This window comes from Pelodiscus sinensis, chromosome 8 (genome assembly GCF_052426305.1).
Source record: "Pelodiscus sinensis isolate ZL-2025 chromosome 8, ASM5242630v1, whole genome shotgun sequence".
Lineage (NCBI taxonomy): Eukaryota > Metazoa > Chordata > Testudines > Trionychidae > Pelodiscus > Pelodiscus sinensis.
Window position 1 is genome coordinate 70689349 of NC_143059.1, and position 22082 is coordinate 70711430.

A 22082-nucleotide genomic window follows, 5' to 3' on the forward strand; every position below is an offset into this window, starting at 1 on the left:
TGTATCAGGCATCCAGGTTTGAAAATGTAAAAAGCCCAAACACAGTGTGGGACTTGGTTGGAAACACCATGTTGTGGATTTTGTAGGTGTCTGTTTTGAATGGGACCATAATTACTGGACACTTACCATTGCTGTCTACTGGTTTAAGTTTCCCTTGACTGAGAGGTGGGAATATTAGCATCTGAGAGAGAGAGGTTTTTGAGAGAATGTTGGTGGCAAGCGATAGAGAAATGTGTGGCTGGTCTAGGTGAGTGTGTAGGGTTGTCATTGTTTGTTTGTTTTTTAATATGGAAGCCGTTTCATTTGGGGTTGTGTGGAAGTTGATGTGGTTTCTGTTGCAGTATAAATGAAAGAAGAATTGAAACTTTTAAAGAGAGGATGAAGGCGGGAGTTAGTTCAGCTTGTTTTGGGAGCGGTGAAATAAAGCAGTGATGGTATTTACTGATCATTCCCAAGAAAGAAAGGGGGGGAAAAAAAGGAGAAACAATTTTTCAAAAAAAAAAAAAAAAAAAAAAAAACAGCATTGGGCTAGTTTCACTGCTGGTCTGACACAGCTTTAGTGAAGTCAGCGGAGTTTCACCTGATCAAATCTCTACTAAAGAGGCATTTAATCTCTAAATGCCACATCTCGATCCTGTGGCATGGATGGGTATATGTGATATTGACTTTAGTGGAATCAGCACTTACCCCATGATGATCTGTAGCCAGGATGGAGCTAGACTTAAAGCAGCAACTGCAGTGTGTTTGTTTTCTGTGATGGCTTGCTTGAGAGAGAACTGGTTTATGATGGTGACTTGCCAGGTGGAAACAGTTTGCAACAATGTGTCCCTTAAATTACTTCCCCAATCTGCAAATTAGTTGTATGACTTAGAGAAAATACCTTCCCTCGTGGGGATTAAATGTAGAACCCCTGTGATTAAATGTAGTTCACAGCTGCATCACCATTTGCTAATTGATGATTTTTGAAATGATCACTGTGAAATGCCCTCACAGTCTGTCTGAAATGACAGAAAACTAAAGGCCAACACCAAATCTGCCTTTTAAACACCTTTTGTTGTTTGATCGATTTCTGATCAGCAAAGACAAATTTCTTTTACCTGCAAAAAACAAGGACTGCATCCAAAGTGACAACATTGGCCAGGTAAACTTTGTGGCTTACTGCCGTTGGTCAGCGAGCAGGTTTTATCTGGAGTGACTGTCTAATGAGAAGTCACTCTGCAGGTCTGGGTCAGGCTGCATCTGTAGCACCCTGCATTTCGGGGGAGTTATTTGGTAGAGTGATATTCTCATTGTGCTGTGCTAGTCCTGCCAGCATGGTGGTGCTAGTCACCTCTGATAAAGCATGATCCTCGTACATCTCATGCCCAGCAGGTAGCCTTGATTTTAGCCTTTATTCTTCCTGGCTCACCCTAACTGGCCAACCCTATTGATTTCTTTACTGGACATGATTCAAATCAAGCCTAATAACTGAGGTCCAACCACTTTTGCAGCTAACGCTGCAGGGTTCAGCCAGTCTTCAGAAGTGCACTGGCCTGTGTGGACCTAAGAGGTGCAGTTGATGTAACATGTTGCTTCCTTTCTTGGATTGCGTTTGTGATTTGTTACATTCACAAAATACAACTTGCCTAGCAGCACTTGCTTTTCCAAAGCAATTGCAATGGGAATTAATCACGGTTCATTGCATTCACTCTCACTAGCTAGTTCCAGAAGACATTGGCAGAAAAGTGTTTTATTCATTTAAGTAACAATTAACTCGACATGTATTCCTTATTGGGTGAAGACCATACGCCACATCTGCCAAAGATAGTCCAAAATGTGCCGTGTGGCAGCTGTTGAGTGTGGAATACACATGCCATGGTGTTGCTCACATTTAGTCTCCTAAATCCATATTCAGGTACCTAATAAATACCAGCTGGGTCTTTCAGAGATGCTGAGCAAGTACATTTTGCATTGAACAGGAGCTGTAAGTGCTCCACCCTTGGGAAATCAAATTTAAGACTCTCGATATAGTGCCATCAGCTTGGCCATGCTGAACCTTTTGGGCTTATGGACTCAGATTCCTCCAAGAAATGTCACGAATCAACTTGATCATGCCCTGTACTGTGATTGTGCCAGTTTTGACACCTGTGCATTTGATTTGAATGGAAAAGGCCTAAGCCAGGCAGCGCCATATTGCGTGTCTATCAAGCATATCCGGTCAGGATTTGGAATAAATGATGCCTGATAAACAAATGCCTCCAGCTGAAATATCTGGGCTAACCCTTCTGTACTGGTCCAAAGCCAGAGTGCTCCTTTCCCAGGCATCTGCCTCTGCGCTTTGATAACCTGACGCGTTGGGAGGGATGGCCAGGGGAGCTGCATACAGAAGTTGTTGACCAGCCCTTTCTCAGCTGAAGTATGGTGCAATTTTAGGCCATCTGCAATATTGGAGCAGAATTAGGATTCTGGCACCATGGGCATGTCCTACAGTACAAAGCTTCAGACCCTTCCGGAGCTTTGCATATACTGTTGTGACTAATCGTTAGCCTCTGCATGCACCTTTTTGTCAGAACAGCAGCCATCTCTCCACCCATGCATGGTCAGCAGCAGCTTGAGGGACTTCCAAAGTTTCAACCCTGCCTTTCCAGCTTTACAAGCTCTTGCAGTGTGAAACCACAATATTTAATGTCTCAGGCAGAGAGGGCTTGCAAAGTAGACTGTACTTGTGGTCATCTCTCAGTTCCTTGATAGCTTGGACCAAAGGTGGTGCTAAATATCTTAATATTTGTAATATTTATGTTTGTTGTCTTTATGTATTTTATCACAAAGATGCAGTGTCCTTTTCAAAGTGAAATCCAGCCCTGGTTTTAGGTCTTGGCAAAACCCCTGAGGGACCTTCAGGGGTCAGGATTGTTGCTTGTTCAAAATGGAGCAGGCTTCTAGTATTTGAAGGGTCAGTGGGGGGAAGGATACTCTGTCTTCAAATGCTTGCAGATTGTAAGATTTGGTTTGTGATAAATTTTTTTGTATTTTGTTTACATCTCCTCTTATATGCCCTAAGAACAAAAATAAAGTTTTTCGACCATTTTGTGCCCCAGATGTTTTTCCTGCCATTGCATTTGTGTGTGGTTGAACTCACTGTATTCATGGAAGGACAAATTCTGCAATACACTTGTATAATGGCAAAACCTGGTCTGTTTCAGACCAATAGCCTGCAAGTTGGCTTGTGATATTGACAGTCCCAGCAGTTGGGTGATGTGACATAGCACCTATTCTTTTTGTCATCTTCCTGTGTTCTAACTACAGCACCCACGAAGTACCTGGTCCATGACGAGTTAATGCAAATAATTACTGGCAACAGCCCTGCAGTGGGAGGCAGAAAGACCTCAGCCCCCCGATTCAGTCTTTCCAGTTGTGACTTGCCTGATTTTTCTCAATAGCGTGTCTATTTTGATGTGGACTGGAACTTCCCTTTGCTTTGCCTGATTTGTTTGAGAGCTCTCTTGCTGGGGGGTCAGCTCTAACAGCAAGAAGGTGAAGGTAAGTCATGAGAGTTACAACTTGAAAACTGGGCCTAGCATTTTTCCTAAGTGGGGTTGTGGTTTTTTTTGTTTGTTTTTAATTCTTGTAACCATCAGACCTCTGCATTTCTAAGCAGGGCTGGTGCTTCTATTCCCTACCTGCTGCTCTTTCCCATTCAGCAGCAGAGCAACAAGATGTATATTCATTAATGGTATGAAAGTGGAACCTGCTGCTTGAGTGAATTCAGCTGGCCCCTCCCTACTTCAGGGTGTGGGTGCCATGTATTGCCCCGGTGCCATGTATTGCTCAAATTCTTGCAGGGTTTAGAAAGCGCCCTAGTGCACGAGCAACCCTGGCTTTAGGCAAGAGCTGATCAGATGTGAACCCTAGGGAGGCAGCCGCTGCACTGGGCTTCGTGCTTGGTTACAATGGGAGAAGGCCCAGCCAGCCTGCAGGAAGGCAGAGGATGGTTTTCATTTAAAAACCAGCCAGGCCCAGGTACAGTCCCATGTTCGTGGAGAGTCCCTGAGTGTGCACTTGCAGGCGGTAGCAGCTGCCTGCAGCAGCAGTGTGGGATGAAACCCTGCCTTGGAGCAAAGCACCAGGCTCAGCGGCATGGGGAATGTGCATGTGGCCTTTATGTAGCCGTAAACAATGAGCCAAGGCAGAACTGGGCACAGAAGTTCCTGGCTCTAGGGCTGTCAGTGGTAGAGGTGTCTGGTTTTGTGGGTATGGGGCAGGCTTGTTTCTGCCCTGCGGTGTGGCAGGGTGGCTGCAGGCTGAGACACTGCTGTGCTGTTTCTATCCCTTTGCTGTCACTGGGTCGGGTCCAAGGAACGGGAGCCTCCGGCCCTATGGACCAAGCGGGCAGCACCGGGTCCTTGTGGCTGCTCCTACTCACTGGCCAAGAATAGTGCCCTCACGCAGCTGTGCGATACCTAAAATCACCTTTATTCACAATCACAGTTACCCAACTGTCACATCATGAATTGTTCTGTTGGAACACACACGGCGGGAGAGGGAAACAAGGGCAGGGCGCTGACACCAGCGTGCATTGGACCCGACACAAGTCAACCAAACAGGAGATCAGTGGGTGTTTCTGCTTCTGTGCGCAGCAGGCTGGGCCAGGAGCCACGCTCAGGGCTGGTGGGCTCAGCACCCTAGGACTGTGTGATTGAGGGGCTGGGCTGGGGGTTTCCAAGTTGTGCCTGAGCAGCCATGATGCAGCACTACCGGCCTGCCCTCAGCTCTCACAGCTACGTCCCACTGCCCAGAACAGGCTACCTGACGCAGCTTGGCCTTATTCCCCCCGTTGCTGGGGCGTGGCCCAGGGCATGAGGCCTTGCTCGCTGCAGTTGGACTGAGCTGCAGGGTGGCAGACGGCCCTGTGTCCTAATGCCCCAAAGGAAGCATCCCCTGCTCCCTGCCGTGTGTCCTGCACTAGAAGAAACATTTTACTACATTCAATTCAATGGGGGGAGGCAGCACCCCCAGGCCACGCTTAGCCCAGTCTACTCCTCCTTACACAAAACACAGCCCAGCCTGGGCAGGCTGACGTGGGCTAGCGTCTGGGTGTCAGCTTTGTGCTCAGTTCTCCCCCCACTGTCCCCTCATCCACCTTTCTCCCACGCCGCACGCAACCTGCTGGGGCAAGTGCAACCCTCACGCCTGCTGTTGGGGGAGGGCACGGTCCCATCTAGAGCCGCTCAGGCCACTTTACAGAGAGAATAATGAGTCTGCGCTAGAGCCTGAGCCAGCTGCTTTTAGCTCAGGCGCTGTGGTCCAAAGGGCGAGTGTGCCTAGTGCTGATACACTGTAAAGCTGTCCCGCCCCCCTCCCTCCCTTCACTCCCCCTGCTCTGGGTTTGGGCACAGAGTCATGTTGACCAGCATTTGCCTGTACTTGGCTAGGGCAAGCCCACTGGTGAGTCCAGCGTCTGGCCCAAGTCCCCACAAAGGGCCATGTCCTATGCGGGCAGGTGGAAATGAGCCAGGGCTGTTGGCATGTCAGGAGGGTGCTAATCAAAGTGTAAGACTGTCACTCTTTATGCTGGGGGGGAGGTGCTGCCAATCCTACAGAGTGCAAACGTCCTCATTAAAAGTGATGGTAAAAAAATGCCTGCAGCTCTCCCCAGCTCTGGGGGAGGTCACAGGGGCTTGCCCCTACACAGTGGCAGCATCATAAAAACGTTTACCAAGCAACGCTGCATAAGGCTGCCTCTGCTCTGGGCTGCTCCAGGCCCCAGCAGGGGGCGGGGCTGCTGCGGTCGTGGCAGGGGCGTTCCGTCCAGCACCAGAACTAGGTAGAGAGTAAAATCGACACTAGAAACAAATACAGTATTCGGGACTATGGGCAAAAAGCTACTGGCCCAGGGGCATGGGCTGCTGTACAGCATGGGGGGGGGGAGAGAGGCTGCTGAGCCACTGCCTCCGGGTGGTGGGTGGACAGGGGCGCTGGATGCAGAAATTGCTACAGTACTTCATGGTGGAACGAACTGGGTAGTAATGTCTTGGTTTCGCAACTAAGCAGGTCCTTGTGTGGAAGAGCATCCGACTGTAGAAGGGAAAAGCGTCCGTGCCACTCTAGACGCTCTTTTCTGCAAAGGCGTTTAACGGAAAAACTTTTCCATTAAAGTCCAACTCACCCAGCAGGAGGGTGGCGTCCCCTTTGGCCGTACAGGTGGCTGCACCTGTGTTTGGTTCCTGCGCACAGGGTTGTGGGGCCCACGTTAGGCAGGCGGGAGCTGGCTCTCGCGGCCGTGGGACGCTCTGTAAAGTGACAGCGCCCAGGGCAGGTTCCCAGGCCTTGCTGCGAGGCCCCTGCGTTGGCTCAGCTAAACAGCAGTTTAGCTAGTTGGGGAGGTGAGGGCCGGGGTGCAGACTGGCTGTAGCTCAGGCCCAGGAGCGGCGCTGCAACGCAGGCTGCATGCATGCGGCGTGGGCAGATGTGCCAGCCCTAACCTGCCGCACGTGCTTTCAAGAGCCGTATACTGCCCAGAGCCACGTCCCGCCATACAACTATCGGCCTCTGTGCTGGGGGGACCGATTCCTGAACTGCACCAGGGGCCTGACGTGCCTGAGTGTCTGCTCTTGCGCCCATGGTTACCCGTGTCTCAGCGTCTCATTGACCAGATGGTGACTCGGGGGCAGGAAACCCCCCCGCAGTGCTAAGCCAACGGCGGGGGGGGGGCGTGTGCTGCCTACGGGCTTGTTGCAGGCAAGGCGAGGTGCAAAGCCTTGCGCAAGGCCAAACCAGGCCTGACCCTAGCGCTCGTGCGCCACAAGGCAGTGGAACAAGGCCGGGTCTTGCCTTCTCTGCAGAGCAGCCGCCTGCTCTTCTAGTCCTTCCCACCACGCCGGGGCCGAGCTGGTGCTCAGGTCCCTCCACCCAGCTTTGCTTAAGGGCTCAACATGCGCCTGTTCCAAGCAGCCTGGTTTCCTACTGGGGCTTGGGCTCTGGAAACGAGCTCCCTTGCCGTTGGCTCCAGTCTCTCATCTGCCCCCGCTCTGCGCCCCGGGCTCTGTGTGTCCCGGTTCAGGCCGGGGGGGTGGGGAGGGGTGCGCCTTGCTAGCTACTGGGGCTGCAGCCCAGTGAAGCCAGAGAGGCAAACTGAGATGATGGGGGGGGGGGCTCAGTGCTACGCGGCAGTACTGGAATGAGGGGCCACAGGCCACGCCCTGTGGAAGGCAGCGCCCCAGGCCATGCTGAAATGGGCAGGGCAGCGCCTGGCGCAGCACCAAAGACTCGTTTCCTCTGCTCCTTGCACCAGCCCAAGCGCCTTCATTAAACGAACCAAACCCACTTTCTGCCTCTGTCCCTTGCTGCTGCCCGTGTGCACTGACCACTGCGCCACCCCTTCCGCGGGGCCCAGCGGGGCTCATCGCCAGCCACGTGTCCATCCCGTACAGCACGGAGCGACATTTACAACCATTAATCCCAGCCCGGCGGGGGCTGGCTGGAGAGGGGGGTCACAGACATTCTTCTTCAGTGTGTTTCACAAGTGCTGGCTGAGGCGGCTCCGTCGGCTCGTGCAAGTGAAAACACCGATGGGCCAGGTGGGGCCAGCCACGGGGCGAGCTGCAGCACAGGAGGTGTCAGGTCCAGGGGTCTGCCGCAGGGAGCCAGGCCGGTGGGAGGGAGCTGGCCCGTATGGCAGGTGCCGTTCACAGCTCGCGGGCCAGCACGCTAGCAGGGTTCCTGGGGGGGGCGGGTTCCGCCACCCGCAGAGGGGGCTGGGTTTGGGTTTATCGTTTCTCGCCTGCTGGATGTGCCCTGTCCCAGCCTTTGCCTGCCAAACGGCCGCGTCTTCCGCCTGGCCTGCGCCACCCTGCCCTTTGCTCGGCCGGGTCAGCCCCCCCCAAACAGCCTCCTTTCTTCGCCGCGCTGCTGCCACGCCCTGGCGGCCTCCAGACGCTGTCTGCTGGGGAGAAGGTGCCCCTCGCCGCGCCTGCACTGCCCGCTGTGTGGCAGAGCCGGCGCTGGGCACTGTGCCAAAGGGGACGCACGTCTCCAGCTGGTTTCTGGCGATTAAAATGCAAACCCGTTGAAAAGGGGTCGTCTTGCTTTCCCTGATAGGCCGGCTCCAGCCCTCAGTGGGGAGGGGATGAGCGGACAAGCTGCCAACAGCAGGCCTCTCCGGCATCCTTGGAGCGGGTCAGGGGGTTGAATGTCACCGCTGAGTGGAGGCAGAGCCCCGTCTCGCCCCTCACGTCTGCGCCCCGCCCCGCAGCGACACCCCCGTCCCCAGTGCGGCTGGTCTAAGTGCTGCGATATGTTTTGATGATATCCTTGATGGCTCGTCTGCAGATGGGGCAGCAGGCATTGGCCATCTTCTTGAGTTTCAGCCCACACGGGTAGCAGAGACACATGTGTCCGCAGGAGTAAATGACGGTGTCGACCATGTTCTCGTAGCAGATGGTGCACTCGTCCCCCCAGCCCCCAGAGCCGGATGGGGAGAGGGGTGACTCCGGCATGCTGACGGGGGAGTTTGGAGCAGTGCCTGGAATGCAAGGAACAGGGTCGCTCTTTACTCAGGGTCAGGGAGGGCGGAAGGACTCGGGCAGCACAGACGCCTGGTGCCCCTGGCACCGTAGGGAGCATCCGGCACAGGCAGGGGGAGTTAACCCCTTTCATCGCTTTTGCCTCTAGCAGTGGCCAATAGCTGGGCCTCAGCGGAAGGTGAGAAAAGCCCATAATGTGCTTGGCTCGCTGCATAATGGCGCACTGAGGCAGGGAGGCCTCTGGTCTGGTGCATGAGCATGCCCAGACTCCTGCTGGGCATAGCCACGCCAACACACTTGCCGAGCAGCTATGGCTCTGCTGAGAGACGAGGGCAGCAGCACAACCGGTGGGCAGGGAGCTGGTGCTCCTAGGGAGGTGGAAGGCCATGCCGCTTGGCATTTGGTGCAGCTACATTACAGGGCTAGGCGGTAGTGCAGACACAGCCCCAGCCACGCCTTGCCTCTAAGATCAGGGCACAGTGGTTACGTCTACACTTGCGACTTCTTGCATGAGAAATATGCAAATGAGGCTCAGTGTGGCATATTGCGGAGCTTCATTTGCATTCCTAATGAGCCGCCATTTTTGCAGCAGAGGCTCTTGGGCCAGAAGGAGCTGTCTACACTGCCCCTTCTTGCGCAAGGAAAACCCTCTTGAGCGTTGCTGTTACGCTGATTATTTTCAGGCAGAACGGCGTTGCGCAAGAGGGGTTTTGTTGCGCGAGAAGGGGCAGTGCAGACAGCTCCCTCTGATGCAAAAGCCTCTTTCGCAAAAAATGGTGGCTCGTTAGGTATGCAAATGAGGCTCGGCGATATTCCACACAGCCTCATTTGCATATTTCTCGTGCAAGAAGCCACGAGTATAGACATAGCCAGTAAGTCCATGCTGGGAAGGAGGCTGGTCACGTGATAAACACACCTGGCTGAGCGGCGTTAGGCTTGGTTCTGCCACTGGAGCACGGCTCGCTCCTGGGCAAGTCTCACCCCTCCTCTGGCAAACGAGCATCCGAACTCTGACCCTCTCCCCGCTGAGCTGTGCCGAGGCTCAGCACGTCTGCAACGGGGCAGAGCTGCTGGAGCCATGTAAACGCAAGGGATGGGGGGGGGGAGGGTAACGCACTTTTGTCGTCTCAGAAGTAGAGCCGTGCAGCCAGGCCGCTTGCCCAGGGTGCGAGGCCAATACGCTGCACCGAACCAACTGCTCGCTGCCCCAGGGCCAGCAGGGGGAGCTGGCTGCCTGATCCCAGGCCCAGCTGGCGCTCAGAGGGAGCCCTGTATGACCGTTCACTGTGTTGGGCAAACTGGAAGCTGCCAAAGGGGCTGGCTGCTGTTTGATGGGCGTGAGGGAGGCCTGGGGAAGCAGCACAGTGGTGGCAGGCGCGTCTAAGACTGCAGCATTGTCTGGCGGCAGGACCAGGGGGCTGGGGCTTTGGGCAAGTCTCTGGGTGGGGATGGCACCCGGCACTACCCGCATACCAACGGCACAGCCTCTCTGTGCAGCAGGCATTCTGCCGCCCTGCCTCAATGGGAGATGGTGAGGCTGGATGGGAGCCTCTGGCCCGGCTGGAGAATTTCAATGTAAACACTCCCGGTTGCTCCCCAGAGGCAGCTGCAATTCACAGGAGGGTGGACGCAGTCTAGCAAGTTTGTTGCTCCCCTCTGACGATGAAAAGGGGCCACAAAATTACTGCTGCCCATTAGCCAGGCATCTGAGCGGCTCCCACATTAAAAATCCATCCCCTGGGGACGTCATGGCTCTGGCTCGTCCCCTTAATTCGCTTGGGGAGGTGACCGGTCCCTCGCCGTACGCAGCCCTGGGCACTGATGGGCACTGAGCAGGAGAGCAGGAAGGGGGGCAGTGCAGCACGCGGCCGGGAACCGGAGCGTGCGTGGGACACACTCACCGCTGATGGAGCTGCAGAGCGGGCCGGAGCCACACGTACTCAGGCCTGGATCAGACACCCCGCTGCAGAGAACCGTGGGGGAATGTGGGGCTGACGTGGGCGAGCTCGGTGCAGACGGGCCCAGTCGCTCGGCCAGGATGGTGGAACCTGGACAATGAAACAAACGCACACGGAGGTGTTACACAAGCTTGTCCCGACGGGGGCCCTGGTCCAGCACAAGGCCCCCGGGCTGGGGATCACTCACGCTGATCCATGTTATGTACCATCCGAACGAGAGCTGGGGTGAAACCCTGGCCCTACTGATGTCAATGGGACCAGAACGTAACTCAACACACCAATCCTAAGCCAGACACAAGACATCACCTCCCTCCCCAACCCCCCGGGGTGTTAGCAGCTGGGCTACAAGAGGCTACGACAGCCCCCTACGTAGACTGGCTTCCTCTGAGCCAACATCAACTGTTATCCAGTTTGACTGTCGCATTTCACTCAGTGTCACCCAGCCGCACCCACACATAGTCCAGGAGCCTCGCATCCAGGGATGGGCTGAGGCCAGCGGGCGAGGCAGCTCAGGGCCGGTCTGCCTGGCGTGGAGCCCAAAGAGCTCTCCCCTTGAGAATGAGAGCTGTCCGCTCCCCGAGCAAAACACAGCCGGTGCCGGTGTAACCCACGCACCTCCTGGCTGTGGTGGACTGTCCCATCCTAGACCTTGCACAGCGAGACTAATGAGGCTGCTCCATAGCCTTAGCTGAGACCCAGCTGGCTTTTCGGGTATGCCATAGCGGCTCATGCTGCAGAGGTTCCCAGGTTCGATTCTGCCTGTTGGCGCTACGCTGGCACGCCCGAGCTCACGCCAAGGGCACATCTACACTAGGCAGTGGTTTCAAAATCACTCCCAAAATAACCATTTCGCAACAGCGTGGCCACCCTACGGGGAAGCCTAGACATGAGCCGTTAATGCGGACGCGCTACCTTGACTTAGAGCCCCAGGAAGCTTGGGGGAGTAATTGGGTTGACTGACTCTGGAGGCCAATGATTTCGAAACGGCAGCCGCGGAGCGGCCTCTCCCCCGCTATTTCGAAATGAGCGTTATTCCTCGTGGGAAGCAGGAGTTGTTATTCCAAAATAACGGGCCTGCTAGTGTGGACGTGCCGCTAGTTATTTCGAAACAACTCCCTAGTGTAGACCAGGGCCAAGGCACTCATGAGCCGCCTGCCCAACGCCCTGGCAGGCACAACGCGCGGGTCTGATCCCTGTCCTGCTCCACGTGCCCTGTGGACAGCGACAGTCATTTTACTCCCACAGGTTACGTCTACACCGTACGTTCCGCAATCGTGAGGCTGAACTAGATTATTTTGAAATAGCACCTCTACCTGCAGGAAAGTGAGTCTGAGGCAGGCTCCCCTAATGTGGACGTGCGATCGCGATTTAGAGCCCCAGGAGGCACTGGGGGGAATAACTTAGAACAGCCCTGGAGAGGGGCTATTTCAAACTAGCAGAAGCGGAGCATCTACACAGCCCCTAGTCCAAAATAACAATTGTGGAATAGGCATGGTTCTTCGCAGAATGAGGTTTACAGAAATCAGAATAAGCCTCCCTTATGTCAAAATTATTTCGAAAGCACGTTATTGCTGTGTAGCCGCTCGAAATCGATTTCGATTTATTCCAAAATCACTGTGTTGTGTAGACACGCCCTCGGCGTCCCTTTCTGGCCGTAAGAGAGGCAACTCCTCGGCAGCTGTTTGGAAGCGTCTGTGTTCGCCGGTAACCCCTTGGCTGGATGTGGCCAGCTAGCGCTCGGCAGGCAGCACATTAACACCGGCACTCAAGCAGGGAGACGGGCCGACAGGACAGGAGAGACTTGCGCTAACTGGCCCAGCCGGGGCAGCTGACCCCCGCACTCAGAAAGACGCCATGTCGCCTGGAGCCTGCCAAGCAGCCAAAGGGGAAACCGGCTTGCGACGCAGGCGCTGAGCGCAGCAGGAAGCAGGTATATCCAACGCCCTGACTGCAAGAGCATTTCCCCTGCTCGTGGCAGGCCCGAGGGTGCTGCTCTCTCGTGTGTGGGTACTCCCTGTCACAGGGGCCCGAGGGTGGAATCCGCTGCTTGTGCGTGCCTGCTTCCAGGCCACAGGAGCTGGGGAAGCCGCCAGCTCTGCAGGGGTGCCAGAGGCAGTGTTACAAACCGGCTCAGGCACCTGCTGCTTGTCCTGTTACAATAATCATCAGCTGAACTGCCTGCCCCAAATACAGGGGCTGATTACAGCAATTACAGATGGTGACAAGCTTGTTCCTCCCACTCCCAGAGGTGGCCGGGGTCTGGCTCTGCAGGCTTCCGCCAATGGCTGTGGTTAGTAAGGGTTAGAGCAAGCACAAGGGAACAGGGGCAGATGACGATTTTGTGGGGCCCAGGGCAGCACAATTTCGCGCTCCCCCCCCCTTTGCCACGGCGCATGCGCGGGGCTTCTTGAAGCGCGGGGCCCGGAGCGGCCACCCCGCTCGCCCTGCCCTATATCCGCCCCTGCAAGGGAGCCTGGTTTGTGGGGCACTCCAAGGCATTTGGTGTCTTGTGGAAGCAACATCTGGGATGGTTCCCAAGCAGGGTTTAAATCCCCCTGGATGCTTTGGTGCCTTCCCGTTACTGTGGGTGGAGCTGAGAAAGGGGCTCGCCAGCACGCGTCAATGAGGCGGCGGCTGCTTCCAAGCGGAAAAGCACCAGGAGGCCAGGCAAACAGGCCTGCTGAGGGGGTCGTGCGTCAGTTTCCTGGTGGGGCCGGCAGAGGCTTGCTGAAGGTTGTAGTTAAATCAGGCTAGAGAACAATTCTCCCATCCAGCAGGTGGCGTGACCCAAAAGCCTGCCGAGGATGCCCGGAATGTAATCCCGTGTTGGCCACCGACATTTACCCAATGTCGCCAAGGTGCACTGCCCGACAAGGACAGCACAGAGGGAACATTAGCCTGGTCTGTCCCTGGTGAGCAAGTGAAGTGAATGCCTGGCCCACCGGGCTCCCTGCATATGGAGTTTCATGTCACACGTGTACCTCTATGGAACGCCTTTCCTGCGTGTTACCTTCCTGCGCTGGCAGAGGGCACAAGCCTCTGGCCAACAGAGCCTACCCAGCTAAGACACACGTCAAGGACACAGGCCTGGGGAGCTAAAGAACAGGTGCTCGGGGTTCCCTTCCTGAGCTGCCACCGACCTGCGGGACCCGAGACGAGACACCCAGCAAAGCGAAGGCCCAGAGGCGGTTTGCCAATGGAGGCCAGATGTATGGCAGCAGGGAGCTGCTCAGCTTAATTCCGCCGAGGGCAGCTGCTACGAAAAGCCCCCAGACTCGGGGAAAGTCACGCACCGTCGAACCCGAAGTGAGCAGCGCCGGAACGCCTCGCCTGCCGCCGCCGCACCGCCCCCTCTCCCAAGCACTTGACTTCGCTCAGCATGTCTTTCCTGGCCTCTCCCACAATGCCCTGGTCTGTGCAGCGTCTCTCCTGGCAGTGCACTGGGCACCAGATGGCTGCGGGCGGCGCACACAGAGGTGGCTGAATTTCAGCAGGGCTGTACGGATGCAGGCTTGAGGTGAATGGCGGCAGGAGCAGCAGGACGCTTAAGTAACTAAGTACGGAAAGTCTGTCTCTCCTTTCTGCAACTACCCCTCGCTCAGACACATTACGAACGCCAAGCCTCTCGCGCAGGTCCCCTGTAATAACACTCGGCATTTCACAGTGCCAGGAAGGAGAGTTTCATACGTACTAACAGCTCCCCTTCGGTGCCATGGTTCTTAGCGGTACTGCTGGGCACTGTTCAACAGCTGCTGTGGGCCACCCAGTAGCTGTTTATTTTACTCTATGGATTATACTAGCAGACTTGCTGGGCGTTGCCTGGGGGCTTCAGGGCAGAGCGGGCGGTGTGGGGGCACAGAGCAGGGATAGAAGCGAGTAGTCGGCTACAAGACCAGCCTAGGCTCTGTATCAGAGGCAGCAAGGCGGGGCGGAGCAGGAGCTGGTGAGGGATCTCTAGCCAATCTCTAGTCTGAGGGACAGTCCAGCAGTAAACTGAGCGAATGTCCAATAGATACAGTAAACAAGCCCGGCGGGAAGCGACCACAGCAGAGTCCCTACACACAACAAAGGGAACGTTCCACAGCCAGAGGAGTTTACAAAACAAAACCTTGCTTCTCATCCACCATTCAGCAGTCTCCCTCGCCTCAGGTTTTCCTCACCACCGTGGCGGGCTCACCGCCTTGCACTGAAAGCAAACACGGGCAGCTGAACGGTCTTTTCGTGGGCTGCTCAGAGGCGCCTCTAACCGGACAGACCACGTACGAAATGAAGACAGTGGCAGCAGCCATTGGAGCATTAGGTCTCTCTAGCATCCGGCTAACACCGGCCTCTGCTGGAGACAAAGCAGCGACCACCCAGAGGACGAGGGACCTTCCGCCAGTAATGCATGGCTTTGACCTTGTCTCCTCCAACAGAAATATACAGCAACATGAAAAAGAACAAGTAGTCCCATGGCACCTTAGTATCAGGAGCTTTCAAGGGCAAACCCCAGTTCCTCTCATCTGAGGAAGTGGGTTTTGCCCACAAACGCTCATACTATATATATTTGTGCTAGTCTAAGGCAGTGGTCCCCAACCATTAGAGGTTGCCGGGTGCCAGCGGGCGTGGCCGTTCGCCCGCTGGACGCCAGGGGGCGGGGACACTTGCGTGCCCGGGGACGGCCCCTCCCATAGCTGCATGCCCGGGGGCAGGGCCCCCCCATAGCCACGCGCCCGGGGCCCCCTCCAAGCAGGGCGCCAATCCGCGGCGCTCCCGGGGCCGGCTCTGGCACCGCGCATGCGCCACGTGCCCGGGGCCAGGCCAGCCCCGAGCACTTGGCGGGTGCACACAAATGCCACTGCGGGCACCGTGTTGGGGACCACGGGTCTAAGGTGCCACGGGACTGCTCATTGTCTGTAAAGTTACAGACTAACAGGGCGACCCCCTCTGAGATTTATATAGCAAAGTGTCCAGTGAAAGAGCCCTACCAGACAAGACACTCCACCACACACGTTTCTGCCCCAGTGGGAGAACAAGCCACACGTGACAGATGCTAGCCATGTCATTTACTGCCCTGCGGGAAGGTGCTCACTCAGATATTACAGTGTCAAGTTTGGTGTAAGAATCGCTGCAGGTCTGAATAGAATGACAATAACAGACGCTGACTAATTTAAATGCACCTAATTTAAAACCTAGCTCTTCTTTCACCATATCTTGCCAGCAAACCATCATCTCGATACAGCATTCTGCTGTCATCATTGAAGGGTTTTAACAGGTTCGTACTACCAGGGACTGGCCTGGCTTGCTGAGTTTAGACCTTCCCCAAACAACGCAGCAAACCAACATTTCTGGGTGCTGCTTTCTCATCATCCGTGGTGGAGGCAGAAGCTCTCGAGGGAACCACAACTTTACATGACCTATTACTATGTCCCCACGGTGCACATCGCTGGCACTTTGACTGCCCTTCCCCCCCCGGGTGTAACACTTTGGCTGGGTAAACAGCCCATCTAATACAGAATGGCTAACTGCCATATTGTGACGTGTTCTTCTAGATGTAGGAATTAGGAATTAGCTGAAGGAATTAGGTTTGTTTAGTTTAGAAAAGAGAAGATTGAGGGGGGACATGATAGCAGTTTTCAGGTATCTAAAAGGTGCCATTAGGAGGAGGGAGAAAACTTGTTCATCTTGGCCTCTAGGGATAGAGCAAGAAGCAAAGGGCTTAAACTGCAGCAAGGGAGGTTTAGGTTGGACATTAGGAAAAAGTTCCTGTCAGGGTGGTCAAACACTGGAATAAATTGCCCAGGGAGGTTGTGGAATCTCCATCTCTGGAGATATTTCAGAGTAGGTTGGATAGACATCTGTCAGGGATGGTCTAGATAGTGCTTGGTCCTGCCATGAGGGCAGGGGACTGGACTCGATGACCTCTCGAGGTCCCTTCCAGTCCTAGTGTTCTATGATTCTGTGTGTGGTCCAGGGGGATTCTATGTGTGGTGTGCAGGCACATGGTGCACACAATGGGGACCTGCCTGCCACACACGGAAGCCACGTCCACAAAGGTTCAAAGGAGAAATGACACCTGGTTACAGTTTCAGGTGGGGATTTCCGAAGATGCTTGAGAGAGGTTGGTGCCTCACGTCCAATGGAAGACGGGCACCTGTCTGGCTCAGATAAGGAAGAAATCCCACCCTTCACCTTCACTTGTCAGGAGCGAGATTTTCCCCCAAAGAGCCCAGCAACTCGCCTAAAACAAACACACAACCCCACTTGCACACCCCCAAGGGCTCTTTGGAAACCCTGCCTGTTTGTTGCGTGTCTAATTAGGACCGCGGCTCGTTTACAAAACCTGGCCTCACTTGTAGATGTTCTCCGGACAAACCCGTTCCTAGGAAGAGTTTGTCCCAGCACACGCCAGTGTCTGCACCGTTCGAGGGCCAGGCCGTTCATGCAGATACCTGCTAAGCGCCACAGACCTACACGCATGCTTAATCCACGAGGAGTCCCAGTGGAGGCCTTGGTGTCTCTCTTGTTCTGAATGGCAAAGCCCAGCTGTTACCAAGCACTACAGCCTGGGAGCCAGCCCTGCCACAGACCGGGGAAGACACGGGGCCTGTACAAGGGGCATGATCATGCTTGTGAAGGACTTGAGGGTTAGTCATTCACCACCAGGCTCAGAAGAAAGCTCCTCAGCAGCGATTTGCAGGCAAGGGAGCCAGAGCATGGGCAGTCGAGGCGAGAGAAAGGCAAGTGTTGCTGGAGAAAGCCAGGCCCAAGCTCCCACACCAAAGGAGCACGTAAACCGGTAACACTTCTGGGTTCAGCTCGGCTCTCTCTTGACCCATCTCCACGATCATCCAGGACTTCCAAGGCACAGAGCTCTGTCAACGCTAATCACTCAAGCGCCACGCCATACTGGACCCGAGGAAGATGACGTCCACAGATTAAAGCGGTACCGGATGGACGCGGAGTCAGGAAAGGAAATCCAGGAATCCCTCGTCTTCGCAGGAGATACGTTCTTGAGATTGCCTCAACTAGCCAGTGTGGCAGAGGTTCCTCACCCGAAAAAGCCACATTTTCCGTATCCAACGATGCCATGATGCATTATAATGCGATTGACACATGGAGGAGCTGAAATTTCCCAGTATGGCATCACTGCCTAAAAGAAACCCCTGAAAATCATAGACCTTGCTCTGTTATGGCAAAGACCATTCAATTCAGCCCCCTCTAACCAGTCTTAGATTAATCATCAGCTGTCTGTGGCAGACAGTTCATAGGAGTCCCACATAACGACCATTTGGCTCTGACATGAAGGCAAATGCTGCACTGTGAACAAGGACACAGCCATCCTGTCCAATGCACTAAAGTTCAGCGTTTTCCAGCAGAGACTGACAGTAACGGGCTGGCAGCTACAGGGTGAGAAACAATTTAATCGCACTGAAAACTTTCCCCGCTTCCCCATGGTTCCTCTGAGTTCCTAGCATGTATTCCATTGGGAGAAAAGAAAAACTAGGTGCTATCAGCGAGTTTAGTCTATTCTGTCATGCTCACAAGAAGCCAGGATAACTAACTCATGCCAGCGTTAGTCCAAGCATTAGGCAGACTTTATCTTTCCTGACAGATAAGCCATAATTCAAAGAGGCTGGTAAATTATCCCATATCCCGTTTATTCAATGCAGACAAGCAACGGCGTGACGAGCTAAGGGAGACCCATATATCATTGACTATGAATGTCTCATTGAGTCCAGGGATATTTTATTATCCTGACGGTGATAGAGACTTAATTTCCACTGTCATGGAGGAATGAGTGCCGAGGGGAAGCGTTTACGGGCTTACGTCCCACAGCTGTCGCTTGAAGTAGTTTTGTTTGTGTTACTCAGTCATAATCCGTGGGAAGTGGATATGCTCCAAACAGCACTCAGCTAGGCTCTCGTCCTGAGAGGTGCCGAGCGCCTCCACGCCCCACCAACTTCAGCAACAGCTGCTGAAAGGTCAGCAACACACGGGCGCTGGCTGTGAACAAAGGGGAGAATCCCAGGTCCAAAACTTCAAGGAACTTCTGACAGGAGGGCCTGCCAGGTCCCAGCCCTGTGCCCCGCAGAGCCAAATTCTGCACGCCAGGAAACGGGCGCCTTCATTTCCAGTCCACCTGGCCGCTGGGAAATGGACATCATGCCCTAGCGAACACCAGGCAGGTCAGAAGTCGAAGGGCAGCTTTGCTGAAACGTCGCCCTCGCCGGGTGGGAGCAAGAAGCAGGACCCCTCTGTCCTTTCCGCCGACGTGACGGTTCAGCCGCACGTGTCATCAGAGGGTCTCAGACAGAGGCCTACACTATTAGAGCCCCACAAATCCATGGATAGGGGAGTGGATCCCTGAGCAGAGTCCTCCCGCCCGAATGCCAGCGCTGGCCCCTGCGCTACCAGCCGGGAACCGACGCAGCAAGCTCCGTCCTAAGTCTCCTTCCAGGAGCGGCCAAGTGCTGGCCCTGCCCAGCCCCTCTGCCTCCCACCGGCAGAGCCCCAGCCCCACGTTCCTGCTGCTCCTTACCCCGGCCCCCTTGGTCCCTGCTTTCATGCTGCCTGCCTCTTCCCTGCACAAAGCTGCCTCCTCCTGGTTCATCCGTGCTCCTCCCCCCGATGGTCTGCTGGGTGGATGCAAGTAAAATCCGGATTGCAGATCGGATGCAGATCCACGTTTTTGTATCCACTTATTATCCCTGTCGGGTAGATAGACACATCGTCTACCCACTAGCTTCTTTAAAGTTAATGGGGAAACCGAGGCACAGTACAGTGCTGTCAGTTATCTAAGACCACAGTCTGGGCAGGGGCCAAGAGATCCTAATGCCCAACTCCAGTCCTGGATTTGAATCACTAGACCATCCTTTCCACCTTTGACGCCTTCCGATAGTTCAGCTCTCTCTCCTTGGTATAAGAGGCATGAAGTGACAACCCCTAGCTGTACCTCCAAGGGCACTGGGTGGGGTCATTAGCATTGGCGAAGAGGCCCGAGGCCCTCGGATGAAACGTGTGGGGGCCGTATAGAGAAATGGTGTCCCCGCCACGTCACTAGCACGGAGGCGAGAGAAAGGCCATGATGTAACAAGCCCCGCACTGCAGAGCCAACGCTCTGATCCAGGGCATGCCTGCTGAACAGCCGCCCGCCCCACTGTACAGCATCCGTGGTAGGACAGCCTCTCATTATGCTAATTTCATTTTTAAATGAAGGGGAAATGGAAGGGACACAGAGGGCCATATGTAACAGCTGAGCAGTGCCCTGAAGCAAATGAGACTGCAGTCCTCTTGGGGGCCTCTTACAAATTAGCATTAGTAATGCATGCCTTATTTACAGAGAAAACTCAAGCCCAGCCTGACAGAAGGGCTTATCCAACCTGGGCATTTGACACACGCTAATTTCTTTCCAAGACATCTTGAACATTTTAACATTTTTAGACGTTTACCAGAAACCCAAAGAAATGCTGCCAAATGGAGTCTGCTAAAGCAATAAAGTGCCATTTGCCCCCCGGCCCCCCAGCACTTCAGGCAGGGCTGTTAAATCTGTATCTCTTTAATGAGGCCATTTTCCATAGACAAAATCAGAAACAGGGGCCGTAAAACTCTGGGGCGCTCCCTAAGTGACTGCTTGTTAAAGGAAGAGACCCATTACATGCATTTTTGTGCAGTTTAGCAAGCCTCTAGTTTGTAGGGTATTTGTTTTAACCCATTGAACGTGGGCAGTTTCCTAATAGCCAGAATAAAGCAAGACTCACATGGAGCCTTGTCCAAAAGGCCAAGCCCAGGCGTAATATCTAGGCTGTGTCTATAATCATGTTGCCCTCAGGATCATAAGGATCTGCTGCTACATGGATCTCCCTGAGCTCAAGCGTCTGTGGCTCATGTATCAGGCGCTGAAGAACCAGGACTGTAGTCCTAGCTCCCCACATGTGCATGCAATTTATCTGGCAACTGGCCACACTACCTGTGTGCACGGGCAATTCCTGCACATACACATGCTCGTTTAGACCCCTAACCATGCAATCTGCAGGGACTGGATGTGAATTAAACATACAATTGTGCACATACTAGCGGGTATTTGGAGGGGGGTGGGGTTAGTCCCTGAACAAGTGCTGCATTGTGGAGTGTTTCTGGGTCCACACTGGGGAAAGAGCAGCAGCAGGACTAGCAGCCGGGTTACAAAGAGCATTTCTATAGGAAGGTAGGAGTGACAGGAACTGTAGGGAACGCAAGCTCAGCTTCCCAGGCCCATGCAGCGTCACAGGGGGATCAGGTCGGCCAGCTGCTTCAAAGGCCCTCGGGAAAGGGAGGCAGCAACCTTTGGGAGGGCAGATGCAAAAGATGCATCCAGAAGACAGTGGTTAGGGAGGGCCTGGCGAGGTAAGGAAGCGTCTCCATAAAGCCAGTTTGGTCTCCATAAAGCCAGCCATGTGCCTATCGTGGTCTATGGAATGCTCCTCAAAGCACCTGGTGCTGGCTTGTCCACCTTGCTTCTAGATGAGGCAGAACCAAAGTGCCCGAAAAGGAAACAAGCAGCCAAACTGGACAGTGCTGGTGGCTTTATCAAGAGACAAATCACAACTCTCACCATTGCCAGCATACTCAGCTGCAAACGGGGGGAGTTTGGGTGCATGGAACAATCTATCCATTAACACGGGGGCCACAGGCAGAAAAACATTGAGACTCCCCACTGTAACCGATTCAGTCTCTGGCTTCTCTTCTGACGGTGCCGACAGGAGTCCTGGTTAGTGCCAGTTATGATTATGTTTGTGTGAGGGAACTCAACCAGCCAATGAATAACTGGCCTGAATCCAAACTCTCTCTCTCCACTGAGCATCCATCAGATGAAAGCAATCTTTAGCCACTAATGATCCGGGCCAGATTTAAATTGATGACTTAAAGGCTTCGCATGCCATCCTCACGTTGCTTCTTTTGCCCTTATATTCATTATCTGCTTGTTTGCTTTTTATGTAGCTAAAAGGAAACTTTGATTGCTATGCAAAGTTCACTTCTCCAGGGGGAATCAAAAACAACTTGTTGCACGGACGCAATTCATTCTGAGACAAAGTTAAAGTTAAAAAGGTAATAATAAGATGTCCTCGCACTTGGCATCCCGATGAGTTCCTATCGACTCGCGGCAGCTCACACTCCTCCAGACATGAGTCATAACTTCCAAAGCCTTCTGAGATCAACCAATTTTACTTCCTAAAATTAATTAAAATGTAAAAAGCAGCCCCATATATTCAATCCAGCTCGCTTTAGTCTTTCAGGGCTCTCAATAAACCTTTGCCTGATCCAAGGCACTTACAAACAAAAGCTGGGAACAGTAAATCACGGTTGTAATACACTGGTCATGTCCACTTTACAAGAACATTAAATCTAAAACAATGAAGTCGCTAACGGAATGATTTCAGTTCCACGCTGCTTTGGCTGCCTTCTTCCTCTTAATTCTCTCTCACCGCTGTGGCACAGGGTCCTTTCTCTGTTATGAATCTTTCCTGGGTTAGTGTGGGAGGAAAAGAGGAACCTGAAACATCAGGTTCCATATATGTGCAAAGCCAGTGTTTCATTTTGGCCTAGCTACTCATTCTCCCGGCAATCAGCTGTAGCAGTCTAGTCTTCTGTTTTGTGAATGTCT

General features: G+C 54.0%; 1 protein-coding gene across 4 annotated transcripts in view; it reads right to left on the reverse strand.

Moving 5' to 3' along the window:
- Positions 1 to 495: 495 nt before the first annotated feature.
- NEURL1 (neuralized E3 ubiquitin protein ligase 1) overlaps positions 496 to 22082 on the reverse strand; it is a 257507-nt gene continuing 235920 nt past the window's right edge. For all 4 annotated transcript variants that reach the window (XM_075935544.2, XM_089780226.1, XM_006120851.5 and 1 more), the window contains 2 exons: positions 10403 to 10549; positions 496 to 8500 (listed from right to left, as the gene is read on the reverse strand). In XM_075935544.2, coding sequence (XP_075791659.1) covers positions 8259 to 8500; positions 10403 to 10549 — 389 coding nt within the window. In that variant the 3' untranslated portion in view covers positions 496 to 8258. The remainder of the gene's footprint in view (positions 8501 to 10402; positions 10550 to 22082) is intronic.